Source organism: Urocampus carinirostris, chromosome 3 (genome assembly GCF_059441175.1).
Source record: "Urocampus carinirostris isolate Australia breed hairy pipefish chromosome 3, RoL_Ucar_1.0, whole genome shotgun sequence".
In the NCBI taxonomy this organism is placed as follows: Eukaryota; Metazoa; Chordata; class Actinopteri; order Syngnathiformes; family Syngnathidae; genus Urocampus; species Urocampus carinirostris.
Genome location: NC_142351.1, coordinates 39,957,625 through 39,972,236, shown reverse-complemented (window position 1 = coordinate 39,972,236; position 14,612 = coordinate 39,957,625). Strand labels below are relative to the sequence as shown.

The 14,612-nt window shown below is 39.1% G+C and overlaps 1 protein-coding gene across 4 annotated transcripts in view; it reads left to right on the top strand.

The window, feature by feature from the left end:
* The window catches only part of ncam2a (neural cell adhesion molecule 2a), a 343,057-nt gene that overhangs the window by 265,902 nt on the left and 62,543 nt on the right, over positions 1-14,612 (top strand). For all 4 annotated transcript variants that reach the window (XM_088331814.1, XM_088331815.1, XM_088331813.1 and 1 more), the window contains exons 6-7: positions 584-701; positions 13,521-13,690. In XM_088331814.1, the coding sequence (XP_088187940.1) occupies positions 584-701; positions 13,521-13,690 (288 nt within the window). The remainder of the gene's footprint in view (positions 1-583; positions 702-13,520; positions 13,691-14,612) is intronic.

Genomic DNA, 14,612 nt, shown 5'->3' with positions numbered 1-14,612 from the left:
ATATATATATATCCGGTGCAGATGGATGGATGGATATACCGGGGGTGCTATCTTCGGGCAGTGGGCTGGGCACACAGACAATTCGCTCGCTCATTCAAGACCAACGGACAATTTGGACCAGCCAATTAACCTAACATGCATGTTTTTGGAATGTGCAAGCAAGTACGGGGGGAACATGCAAACTCCAAACACGAGGTTCGATCTCATGACCTCAGAACTGTGCCGTACCCACGCTAACCACTGCGCCGACGTGCTGCCATAGATACATATAAATATATATATATATATATATGTGTATATATATATATATATAGAGAGAGAGAGAGAGAGAGAGAGAGAGAGAGAGAGAGAGAGAGAGAGAGAGAGAGAGAGAGAGAGAGAGAGAGAGAGAGAGAGAGAGAGAGAGAGAGAGAGAGAGAGAGAGAGAGAGAGAGAGAGAGAGATTTTAAGAGAGAGAGAGTGTGTGTGAGAGAGGATGAGTATTATTGTTTCAACCATTTTTCATGTAAACCGTTTTAGAATCAGATTAATTCGAATTTGGGACTTTTGTGACACTCATGTTTTTTTTTCTGTGCATCCACAGTGCCTCCGGTTCTTTCAGTTTCCCAACAGTCCTTCAACGCAACCGCTGACTACCAGGAGTCGGTCACTTTTACCTGCATCACTTCTGGATCTCCTGATCCTCTCGTGACATGGCACAGGTACTTACGGGACGCTGTTTGAGAAGTAAATCATATTTGCTCTCACATATAACATAGTACTTTAAGACGTGTACTATTACAGTATACTCTCATATAGACACAGTCATGCTTATGGACAAACACTACTCTACTCTTTCATGCATACTGTTATATTCTCATACACACTTCTATCTCACACGTACTACTGTACTCTCATACGCACACTACTATAGTCTTTCACACATATTACGATTTTTTTATGCACACATTTTAGATTCTCTTACAAATACAGCAGGGGAAATGAGTATTAAGTCAACCACTAATCGTGCAAGTTCTCCTACTTGAAAATATTAGTAAGGCCTGCAACTGTCAACATATGTTAACCGCAACCATGAGAAAAAACAAAAAACTCATTCTATTGTAATAAACGGGTCCATGTATCGAGATATTTTTGAAGATCTCCGTCCTCTGATAAGGGAATTAAAAATGAGACGTGGCTGGGTCATTCCTCATGACAATGATGCCTAACACACAAGCATTGGAAAAAAAAGCATTTCATTGTCCTGGAGTGGCCTGGTCAGTCTCCAGATCTTAACCCCATTGGAGTTGAAAGTCTGTATGTCCCAATGATAGCCCCCAAACATCACTGCTCTAAAAGAGAACTGCATGGAGGAATGGGCCAAAATGCCAAAAACACTGTGTGAGAGGCTTGTGAAGCCTTACAGAAAACGTTTGGCCTCTGTCAAAGGGTATGTCACAAAGTAGTGGGATGAACTTTTGGTATTGACAAAATACTTATTTTCCACCATGATTTGCAAATATAATATTAAACTAGACAATTCCCGCGGCAATTGTAAGAGTTGTGATTGATCTGGAAGATGATCCGGGGATAAAACATAAAGTTATTAACTGGGAAAGCTGTATTTATACATTTTTACTTGGTTCTGTGGGGGGACTCTCTCTGTCGTCATCAAAGCCAGTAGTGCACACTTTAAGACAGCGACATACTGGCTTGCCCTAATGCATTTGTAATCACCGTAATCTCCCTCAAAGGATGATTGCTAAAATGTCCTACCCGTGCACTGAAATTAGGCATTATAGAAAAGTTAAAAGGTTTCTTTAAAGGCCAGGCTCAACTACGTTTCATGGTGGATAAAATTGCAACAAACGCTGAAAAAATAAATACTTTGATTTTGATTTGTGCCAGCCCAACCCATTGCCGACAGTGTTTACAGCTAGCTTGTGCTAATACTTGGGCTGGCTATGCCAGCCTTAAACTTTGCTAGCAATGGACAAAGCTGTTAGCATCTTCGCACGAGCATCCACTCTTCGGAATTCACCATTTACCCATGATTAAAGGTAATGTGAGTTGGGCCCCCTCAAGCCACCTTGGACAGGCCCTGTTCACTTTGACTACCCTCTGTTAAAGGCCTGTTTACCATGGCACCAAATTGTATTGAATAGGCCCATGTATTCTGGATGGGAGACTCTCAAAATAAATTAGTCCGGATGGGGACATTTTTGGTCTCCTTGCGTGGCCCCGGAGACACGTATCGCTTATCCAAATGGCAAAACAGGAGTCCCAGTCGAGCTGGAATTTTTGATGTATAATTCGTCATGGTTCTCTAAAAAAACTGGAAGGAGAAGCGAGACAAAGTTTTATCCAGCAGGATTTTAAGTAAATACTAGACATTTCCCGCGGCAATTGTAAGAGTTGTGATTGATCTGGAAGATGATCCCGGTATGTATATATAACCCCGGTTGTTAGCATTATGAGTTAGCATAAAGTTTTTAGATCAGAGAGATTTTTCTGTCATTTTTTACTTGGTTCTTGCGGGGCCCCGGAGACTCGTATTGAACATCTGTATTGTCGCAGAAGAGTCATGATTCGGCCGGAATTTTTGGTATATGAATCGTTGGGCTACTCCAAAAGCTCTGAGAGGAGAGGCCCGTCAAAAATTGGCGGAAGAAGATAGATATAATAATAAAAAGATCTTGGGGGATTATAATAGTTCGCAGGAACAACTACATTGCCCTGTGCTTACAGCACTTGGCAATGTAGTTGTGCCTTGCTGAAGCAATCACAACTAAAAATCAAACAATGTGATTATTTATCCCCCACATTCTGTCTCTCATGGTTGACGTTTAAGTGCATTGACATTTACAAACCTCTCGAATATTATGAAGTAAACCTAAACTAGTTGTTGACTAAATACATAATTACCCCACTATATTACTATACTGTCTTAGACACATTACTATGCTGTCACACACATATTACTATACTCTCTCACATGTACTACTATACTCTCTCACACACTACTAGCCTTTGTGACTCTGGGGAGTTTAAACCCTCCCCAACATGCCAGTGGTACAGAAATGGTGCATTGGGGAAACGTGGTTGGAGAATATTTGGCCACATTGTCTCAAGATTAAAAGGGAATACATAACTGATATTCACAACTGAGCACCAATTGAAAGGAAAAGTTGTGCCATTTCCCTTTGGTGCGTCTAATTATTTGATGGTAATGGGAGGTAAAAGTCTTACATTTATTTTCATCTTTTGGTATTGATCTGCTATGCACTTTGATCATGCATCTGCACTGCAGCTTGCTGTTGTAATAATCTACAACATGAATCACCTATAATGAAGTTACAGTGGCCAATAGTAGTAATAGTATATGTTCATATGGATAATTACCATCACAAACATATATAATTCTAAAGGAAAAAGGACATTTTATTTACCGTTGGTGCAACGTGTCTTGAGCTGGTCTAGTGGAGTAGCGGGTGCATGCTGAATGCTTCGAAGACAGAAAATAAGAACTGATGTTAAACACTTCATCTGCAAAATGCCCTTAATAATAGTCCCGATTCTCAATTGCTTACAGCCATGCAACTAAGAGTAGCGATTGGTGTGCCTTCTTCCTTTTTCTTGAAGCTTCAGTTTCATGCCTATCATGTTTTGCTTCTCCCTTTAGCTTTACTGCAAGCCTTGGGAACCCATAGCGGATAAATACAGTACAAAAAATACAATAATGTATCAAAAACTTTAAGGAGCACATGAGATACTGAACTGATTGAAAAAAAGAAAGGCATTGTGGGAGGAAGTTTAACCAATAGCAGATCTATATTTTCATGATGCGTTGACACAAAACAATTTCAGAGCAACATTTCATATAATGCCTACCTATATTAGAGAGGTAGCTAAAGACGAAAATCCAGAAACGCTCAAACATCGCAAAGATATTTGATTTTGTATTTGCGAATGCAAAATAATTTGTTGTTGATGTCCTACAGTGGGGAAAATCTCATAAAGAGTGACCTAAGAACACCCTATTCCACACTACAAAGTGAAAATGTTGAAAGGCCTGAACAGCGTATGCTGGGGTCTTCTGTCTTCTCAATTTCATCTGTTGATTAGAGATATTCTTTGTTGAAAGTGTTTAACTAAAAATAGAACTAGCCTCGCATTTTAAGAATAATGCATTGCAAACTGAAAAAAAACAATATAGCTACAAATGGAACCACAATGGCAGCATGGCGGCGCAGTGGTTAGCGCGTGTGCTGCACAGTTCTGAGGTCATGGACCTCCTGTCGGGAGTTTGCATGTTCTCCCCGTGCTTGCGTGGGTTTCCTCCGGGCACTCCGGTTTCCTCCCACATCCCAAAAACATGTATGTCAGGTTAATTGGCCAGGTCGGAATTGTCCCTAGGTGTGAATGAGCGACTGTGTTGTCTGTCTCTGTGTGCCTTGCGACCGGCTGGCAACCAGTTCAGGGTGTCCCCTGCCCGCTGCCCGAAGATGGCTGGGATGGGCTCCAGCACCCCCGCTACCCTATTGAGGATAAGCGGAGCAGATAATGGATGGATGGATGGAACCACAATAGCGTTATAAGCAATTTTACTGAAAGTTTCAACGTTCAATTGGTTAACGCCAATTTCTTGAAGCTCCCTGTCCATGTTCATCACGTTTTTCAATGTCTAAATACAGTACAGAAAATATTGTAACGTATTGAAGTCTCACAAAGTCTTTACGTAGCTCACGAGATTCTGAACTGAATGAAGAGATAGAAAGGCATTAGGAAAGGTACTTTAGCGAATAGCATATCAGCATCTTCATTAAGCCGAGATGAAAACTTATAGCTGACTAGTAAACAACTTGTTTAGAACCTGGTAATTGAGCATTACAAACTTTGTTTCCATGGTTATCATGTATTTAGTTCTCCCTTTAGCATCACTGCAAGTTAAGTCAAGTCAAGTCAAGTCATTTTTATTTGTATAGCCCTAAATCACAAAGAGTCTCAAAGGGCTTCACAGATTATTACAGTATATTACACAGACTATTTTTCAACCGACGAGAAGAGTAGGTTATTCATATGCTATGGAGTAGAAGTGAGTTTTAAGTTTATATTTAAACATTTCCACTGAGGTTGCAGATCGGATCTCAGGGGCAAGAGCATTCCACAGCACCGGTGCCCGGATGGAGAACGCTCTCGAACCAGCAGGACACTTCTTTGCTCTTGGGATCACCAGAAGACCGGCACTCTCAGATCGTAGGCTTCGGACCGGGACATAGGGGCAGATCAGATCTGAAAGATAAGAGGGAGCAAGTCCATGTATGATTTTGTATAATACTAAGAGAACCTTGAAATCACATCTAAGGCTAACTGGGAGCCAATGCAGGTTAGCCAAAATCGGTGTTATGTGATCGTACTTTTTTGTCCTAGTTAAAAGCCTCGCTGCGGCATTTTGTACCAGCTGAAGAGACTTGATTCTAGACTTCGGGAGACCAGAGAGTAGTGCATTACAGTAATCGAGACGGGAGGTAACAAATGCATGAATTATAATTTCCGCATCCGACTGAGACAGTATTGAACGGATTTTAGCAATGTTACGAAGATGGAAGAAAGCAGTTCTAGTAATTTTCTTTACATGCATTTCAAAGGATAGATCAGGGTCAAATATGACACCTAAATTTTTAACTGAGTCACTCTGTGTGATGTGACATTTGTCAATGTTCACAGCAGTTTTTGAGAATAAGTCACGGCATTTAGATGGACCAATGACTAACATTTCGGTCTTTTCAGAGTTAAGACGCAAGAAATTGAGTGACATCCACTCTTTTATCTCAATGAGACAGGCCTCCAAATTTCCACAGTTTAGTGTGGGAGATTCCTCCAATGGAAGATATAGTTGAGTGTCGTCTGCGTAGCAGTGGAAGCTGATATTGTACTTGCGAATAATATCACCTAATGGAAGCATGTAAATGCTGAAAAGAAGGGGGACAAGCACTGATCCCTGTGGAACACCGCAGGTAACATTAAAGGGCTCAGATGTCATTTCACCATATTTAACACAGTGCGTCCTATCTGAGAGGTAGGATCTGAACCACGAGAGGACGGTTCCTGAGAGACTAATCCATTTTTCCAACCGTTCTAGTAGGAAATTGTGGTGCACTGTGTCAAAAGCATCACTAAGATCCAGCAGCAGCAAAAGTGATGAAGCGCCAGAATCCATTGCTAGTAGGAGATCATTTGTTACCTTGATCAGAGCTGTCTCAGTATAGTGGTTAGCCCTGAATCCTGATTGCATGGATTCAAAAAGGTTATTCTCGGATATGAAATCATTCAGCTGCTGTGCCACTACTTTTTCAAGTACTTTAGAGAGGAAAGGTAGGTTTGACACAGGTCTATAATTACTTAAGATTTCTGGATCAAGGTTGGGTCGTTTCAGTGTGGGTTTAATAACGGCAGACTTAAAAGCTGCTGGAACTACACCTGAGGAGAGTGATATGTTTATAATATTTAGAACTGAAGGTCCAAGGACGCCAAAAAGACTTTTAATAAGTGAACCTGGGAGCGGGTCGAACTGGCAAGTTGTCGGTTTGGCCGCATTCACCACCTGTTTGAGATCATCAAGTGACAGTTCACTAAAACCGGACAATTTCCCAGGACAGCCACCCTGTCGTGCATCTGTAGATTTCAGCCCTTTGATAAGTGTGGTATTAATAATTTCTTTAGCAATTTCTTCCTGTATGCATTGAATCTTCTTAGTAAAGTAGACCATTAAGTCATAAGCAGAGTGCGTCGAACTATCTACGATAGTCTGTTGCCTTGTAAGCGATGCTACAGTGTCAAAAAGGGCTTTGGGATTGTTCTTTTGAGACGCAATCACCTTCGAAAGGTAGGCCGATTTTGCAGAGGCAAGGGCCGCTTTATACTTTAACAAGCTGTCACACCAGGTTTGATGGAAAACCTCAAGCTTGTTAGCGCGCCATTTTCTTTCCAATTTCCTGCATTCTTGTTTAAGGGTTCTAGTTTCATCAGTAAACCAAGGCGTGCGTCTTTTAGGATGTGATTTTAGCTTTATGGGCGCTATTGAATCCAGGACACTAGTCAGGGTGGTATTGAACTTATTCATGAGTGAGTCAATCGAGCCATTGTATGAAGGAAAGGACGCAACTGCTCCAGGAAGGAGTTCAAAGAGCTCAGAAACTGTGCCAGTGCTTATATTGCGTCCGCTAAATCCTTCAGCTTTTTTAACACTACATTTAGCTAGCACCTCAAATGTAACTAAATAATGATCCGAGATAACGGTAGTACACGGTAACACCATAATGTTTGAGGTTAAAACTCCTCGAGTCAGAATCAAGTCTAGCGTGTTTCCATTTTTATGGGTTGGCAAATCAACCAGTTGATTAAAACCAAATGCATCAATTAGAGACCTAAACGCAATAGTAAGTGAACTGAGTGGGGAGTTCATATGAATGTTAAAGTCCCCCATAATTATAATTTTGTCTGCATAGGTTACTAGTTCAGACAAAAGTTCAGCAAATTCGTCTAAGAAAGTTGTGTATGGCCCAGGTGCGCGATTGATAGTTATTACATAAATTGACAATAGAGAGGACCGCATCACAAGAGCCTCAAACGCCTTGTAATTATTAGAGGTACGGGGATTAAATTTGAGCGATTTTTCAGAAATGAGCGCGACACCGCCACCCTTTTTCAATGTGCGTGCTACATGGCTACTCGCGTAGTGAGGGGGTGAAGCATAATTTAGCGCTAAATACTCATCCGGGCGTAACCAAGTTTCACAAAGACCCATACAGTTAAGTTTATAATCACGAATAATGTTATCAACAAGTAAAGCTTTAGGAGCAAGCGATCTAATATTTAAAAGACCAAATTTTAGCTTTGCTGAATCATTTGACTTAGCTGAAGTCTTTGTAGTCTTTGTAGAGATCTTCAAAAGATGCCGCTGTTGGGGCCGTTCATGAGCACTGAGTGTAAAGCATCGGTTGTCCGGCGAGGAATGAATGGTGGAATTAGTTACATCCTCGCGTCCTTCTTGCTCCTTAGACTTCGCACGCTTCACACATCTACCTGCACGGCAACCACGCTTCTGTTTTCTGTCCTTACGGCGCCGCTGTCGTCGTTTATTAGGATGAATAGCTGTCCACAAGGATGCCGGATCTCTTTGAAGTTCGCTCGGTATATCATAGGCGGTATGAAAGTGCCCGAAAAGTCGAAATTTAGACGCCCACCCAACCGAATAAGTTCGTCCCTACTGTAAGTATTTTTGGCCACACATGTGTCCAAAAGTGAAAGCAAAAAAGACAAGAGAACGGCAATAAATAGAAGATTAGCTGGAGAGCAACTAACCGCAGCATCCATGCGCGCCGCCATGTTGAATCCAGGTCCATGACAAAGTTATGCATAGAAATAAAAAAAAATACAATATGGCATTCTTGACTCACAGTCATGCAACTTGGCGAAGGTGGCAATTTGTGTGACCTCTTTGTATTTCTTGATCATTGTGAGCTTCCTTTCCATGTACATCCTGTTTTTATCCTCTATTTAGCATCACTATATACTATAAGACTCATCGCAAATACAGACAAAAAAAACAGTATTTTTCACTAAATTGAACTCTTTACAAATCAGATGAGATTCCGAACTAAATCAAGAGGCACAAAGTTATTTCGTGAGGTAGTCCAGCCAATAGCATATCTTTATTTCCGTAATGCCATCACGCAAACCGATAGCAGGGTTGATATGACATTGAACAATAGCAGACAGTTATGTTGAAATATAACACATCACACATACAAACATTGAAAAAATAAAAGAATCAATAATTGTTGTCGATGTTGTACTGTGGGCAAAATGCCGAAAAGAGGATTGAAAAACATCTTATTCCACACAGAAAAGTGAAAAAGTCATATATATATATATATATATAACACTGGTGGATTACTGTATTTTCCATTTGAACTCAGTGAGACATGAACTTTCACCTTTCGACCCCCTAAGCAAATCATTGTGCGACACAAACCGGACAGCTCTGACCTTTAGTGTCCCTCGATTTTGCACAATAGCTCATGAATCATGAAAACCATAAAGGGTCAACGAATGCAGACTCTACCGCTCTTACGAATGTTATTAATTTAACCTCTAAGTAGCCACCCGCAGTAGCTTCCCGCTTGCATTTCTTGTCAGCAGGCTTCACACCCATGCATCTCTGCCTGTCAGTCAGCATAATGACATCCACTGGAGCCGCCTGTCCCATGCCGCCAGTGCCGAAGATGAGGCCCCCTCTTCATTTCCTCTTCACCACGCCAACGTTTTTATTACTTGGCTCCACCGTTTCCTCTGCCGACGTTCAATTATTTTTGCTTTCCACAGGAGCCAGTGCTACCGCTTCACGCTGTTTGTGTGCGTGCACGCCTCGCTACACGCATTTCACAAGTTTGCAATATCTGACGTACCTTTCTCATCGGAGTGCAACACGTGACCTTGTATTGAAGTTCATCAGCGTATTCTATATTTGGTCTCTTATCGCTTTTCAATTCAGTTGCACAATAACTGAGGTTTGAAAAAGAAAACAGACAGTCTTATCCATGCCATCAAATGAACAGGCTTGAATACAAATGCAATTTTGTTCCTATTCCATTATTTTTCCATGGCGGTGGCAACCTGTGAACTTTAAAATCGTATTTGCTTTGTTGTGTAACAAAAGTTGCCATGTTGGTGACCGCTACAGTTGCGCATGCCCATAAGTAACATTTTTTGTGAGTTGTAATATCAAAGCTGTCTCAAAATGTTTACCCTGTAATTAGTTTATAGTTAGAAAAACATGGAAAATTAGAAGAGAAGACATTAATAAAATTCGAGCTTGCGAGGGGAACAAGAGAGGACTGTACAAAATCATCAAGATGTAAAACTCCAACCTGTAGTGAAGGTCCTCCTGGGGCCCTTATTTTTGTCAAAAAATACAAAGCAGATTAACCCTAAAGGGTGTGGAAATCAAAAAACAGCAACATGATTGGCAAATAGGGAGTATGATGCAAACAGTATACAAGCACTCAATAATAGTCAAAAAAATACCCTGGCAGTTGAAGCAATCTTCGTTATTAACAAAGGTAACACTAATTTTGAAAAATGTTTAATAAACTTGAAATTAGTTTCTTATGATAGTACCCTCTCATCATTTAAAAAAAAATAAAAACAAAGAAATATACCAACTTTGGCATTATAAGTAATCTTCATTGCAATTGTTTAATAACCAAAACCAAAGGACTAACTCGACATTGTAAGTATCCTTCATTAAAAGCGGAATAAAAATAATTGTAACACAAATTTTGACAAACATACAACAAACATTAAGTTTTGACAAATGTGTAATGAACTTTAAATGTTTTTCTTATCATTTCTTATTATGTTCTTTGAATTTAACAAAAAATATATAAAACAACCCAGGCATTAGGAGCATTCTTAAGTGCAAGTGTTTAAAAATTAAAAATAAGACTAGCGTGGCATTATAAGCATTTTTTTAATGAGAGTCCCGACTGCTGATAGGTTTGAAAAAAAAATTTTAAAAAATAAAAAGGAATTATAAGCATTCTTCAATGCAAAAAAAATAAAAAAAAAATTACACTAATTTTAAACATTTTCTTATCATAGTGCCCCTTTTTAGCTGACAAATACAAAGACAGAAAGAAACCCTGGCATATTAAGCTTTCCTCGTTGCTAGCGCTTAGTAACGGAAAAAAAAAATAATTACCCTGGCCTTTCAAGCAGCCTCGATTGCAAGCAAAATAAGCACGGACATAATTATTTCGACAAATGTGTAATAAACTTTGAATTATTTTTCTAATTATATGTTCCTCTGTATTTAACAGAAATAAAGACATAAAACAACCCTGGCACTCCTTAGAGTGTTCTTAATTGCATGTGTTTTTATCTAAAAAATAGAACCAACAATGCATTAAAAGCATTCTTGAATGAGAGTCCGGACCGTTGATTGATTAAAACCTCCCTGGAATTATAAGCACTCTTCATTGCAAACAACGTAAAAACAAGTGTACACCAATTCCAAACAAATGCATAATATTCATTATATTATTTTCACACACATATCCTCCCATTTCATTTCATAAAAAAAAAAAAATAAATAACCTTGGCATTACAAGCATTTAATAATTAAAAATAGATTTCTTTGGCATTCTAAGCATCCTTTGCAAGCGAAATAAAAATAAACGAAACACTAATTTCGACAAATGTAAAATTAACGTTTAATTTCGACAAATTTATCACAAACCTAAAATTGTTTCTGTAATCGTATCCCCTCTTTCTATAACACAAAAACAAAGAAAGCAACCTACCCTGCCATATTATATACATTGGCCTCAAGAAACTATCATCAAAAAAAAATGGCAGTGAAACGTTCCCCCCACGAGTACAGGCTTAGGATATGGAACCTGCCCCACACCGTGACGCGTTTGTGATGAAGATTAGCAACGGCGTATTCCGTATCGCAGCCGAGGGCTGCAGCCCACAGCCAAGTTTAGCCATTACACGTCAAATTTGACAACACTGACACTGCCTGAGCTGGGGAGGAAGATCTTGCCATGTGACAGACTTTAGAAGCTCTAGCACGTGGGGAGATTTTTGATGACACCCCAAAAAAACATCACTTTGACTAGTCACCGTTCACTTTTGACGGTAATTCAGGCCCTTTTCAGAGAGCCGTCTCTTTCGGCTCAAATTATTAAAAATAGCCAGCTTTTTCTGCTCCCAAATGGCTCTTCGGATGGTTTTGTTGCTTTGATCCCTATCTTTTCGTTAATTACCATATCTATTCACATATAACGTGCCCTTTTGTATCATGGGCACTATTTTTTGATAAAAAAACGGTATCCTTTTTTAAAAAACGTCAAATTTTGTGGTTGGATAAAACGGTATTCCAACCCGGGTGCGAGCGCCCAAAGCTAACCACTGTACTACCAGTTTTATAGATGACATATGAAAAGGGAGTAGTTTTCTATATCATTACCACACTATTTGCATTTGTGGGGCCATATCAATTCATTTTTTTTCATTCTCAGCATTGTAAGGAATATGAAATGCACAACGAAATGAACATTTGTCTCTGGTACTGTGACTAAAAGTACTATGACAATGCATTTTCGTTTGTCATCTATATCACTGATAGTCCAGTGGTAAAGCTTTTTTTGACTGCTCAATCGGTAAAAAATAGTGCGCAACAACCATTCAAAATTATAGTTTATTAAGGTAAAACAAAAATGCACGTTATACACAAATACATATGTACCTTTATGGTTGCATTTACCTTAAACATTGACAAAAAGTCAAAAAGAAGAAAATTAAGAAACAAAGAAAGAAAAAAACTAATAATAAAAAAAGAGAAAAGGTACAAAAAAAGCAGTTAAATGCTAGGAAAAAATTAACAAAACAAGACAAAAGTAAAGGAAAAATAGGAAAAAGGAGTCAAAAAAGACCATTACGGCGCATCTAATTAATACAGTCTCAGATTGATTTATGTGCAAAAATAAAACTAGTCAGTGCATGGGGTAATAAGCAGCATCATCCTCTTCTCTCTCTCCTTTGATACCAAATAAACTCCCCAATCATTGGGCTTGAGCAACAAAGCACAAATAATATCCCTAAGTGTAATTCAAAATATATACTTAAAAAAAAAACAGAAATCCTTTGATTAAAAAAAAAGCTACCTTGTTACCAAAAACGTGCCTCGTGTTCTTACCTGATTAATGATACCTGATTTATGTGTTGAAATAAGAAGAGTAGAATGTGACACTGCCGCTTTAAAAGGGATGGTTTTTGCACCCCACTCAGCTCTTACATGGAAAGTGCCTGAGGGAAAAAAAAAAAAACGGCACAGGAGATATGCAATGGAGTAGTTGAAAATTAATACAGTGGGACCTCGCTACTTCGCGCTTCGACGTTCATGGATTCAGAGCTTCGCGAGCCTAAAAAAATAATGAATATTTTCATATATATATATATATATATATATATATATATATATATATTTTTTTTTTTTTAAGCATTTTTGAAGGGGCGTCGCTACTTCGCAGATTTTCACTTTTCACCAGTGGTTTTGGTCCCCATTAACTGGGTCTAAAAAATAATAATAATAATTAAAAAACATAAAAAAATAAATAAATAAATGTATTTATTTATTTATTCATTTATTTTTAAGGTGCGCCGCTACTTCGTGGATTTTCACTTATTGCGGGTGGTTTTGGTCTCCATTAATCGCGATAACCGAGGTCCCACTGTATTTATTCTACACATTTTACAGCATTAGAAAAACTAAAAGTGTTTGTGTCACGTTTGTCCTACTCCAGAAACCATACTGAAAGAATATCAATTTCCTTCCTCCATCTTTTTAAATTCATAACTTGTTTGGAAAAACGCCAGAGAGCCACTGCGCAGAGCTAAAGACCCACATGCGGCTCCTGAACCGTGGGTTGCCGACCCCCTCATAAAACTGTTCCAATGCCCTTCTTTTGCAGGAAAGGGCAGCAATTGGAGCCATCGGACCGCTACATTTTAAGTCGTCTGGAAGGAGGAAGGAGCATGCTCACCATCCGCAACATCCGTCAGGGGGACGGAGGCTTCTACTACTGCAAATCTAGCAACAAGGCCGGATCTCAGGAGATGGAGCTTTTCCTCAAAGTCTTTGGTGAATGATTATAATTTTAGTAGACAATCCAAATAAGGAGAGAGGCCATCAATGAATATTTAACTTGCAAGGAAACAAAATTCCATTCTGTTCTATAAGTCCTCCCCAAATTCCTCTCTTTGCATTAAATATCCTATAAAAAGTAAATACGGCCTGTAGGGTATTGGTGTAAAACAACAGCAACAGTGTTGGCCGATGGTGAATAATTTAAAACAGGGCCACAAACTTTTGTTAGCACATTTTTGATATCGATGCTACCTCCTTAATAATTAGTTAGGCACGGTCGAAAATTCACACACTAATGTTTTGCGCTTGATGCACATCTGCCACGGAATATGATTAGCTAACTACTTCCTGGATTGACCCATGACAGTGACTACCAGTTTCACTGAATTAGGAGATTCGATTAGTACTTTTTTACAATCTAATCGTGAAACATTAGATGTAAAATGTGGAGCTAGGGTCTTCTGGGGTTTGGAAGTTGATAATCGCTGCTGTTGAACTGAGGCTTAAAGGACAGTGGATCCACCTTGCACATAACTTCGGGTGAGTTTCTGCCTTTGAGCCAAGTTTGTTCCCACTCAAATAGTCTCTTCAGTCTTTTAATTTGCTGTAATATGTTTCTTTATTTATTACAGATAGATTTTCTTATTTATTCTTAATAATGTTTTCTTTTTAGATCTTGTTGTTTTGTGTTAAAAAAAAGAAAACATGTCTTTATTGGACCTTTGACAGTTGGAAGGCTGTTAAAGCCCAACCTCACCCAGACCTTAACTCCAGCAACCAGCCCAGTAAATTAAGTTTGAGACCCCTGATGTAAAGAGTGCATAATTACCACAATAACGAACAACAATGAGCCATAAAAGTCAAAATAATGAACAGCCCTGCCATCTTATGCAAGCTCTTTTGCAAGTGTCCAATA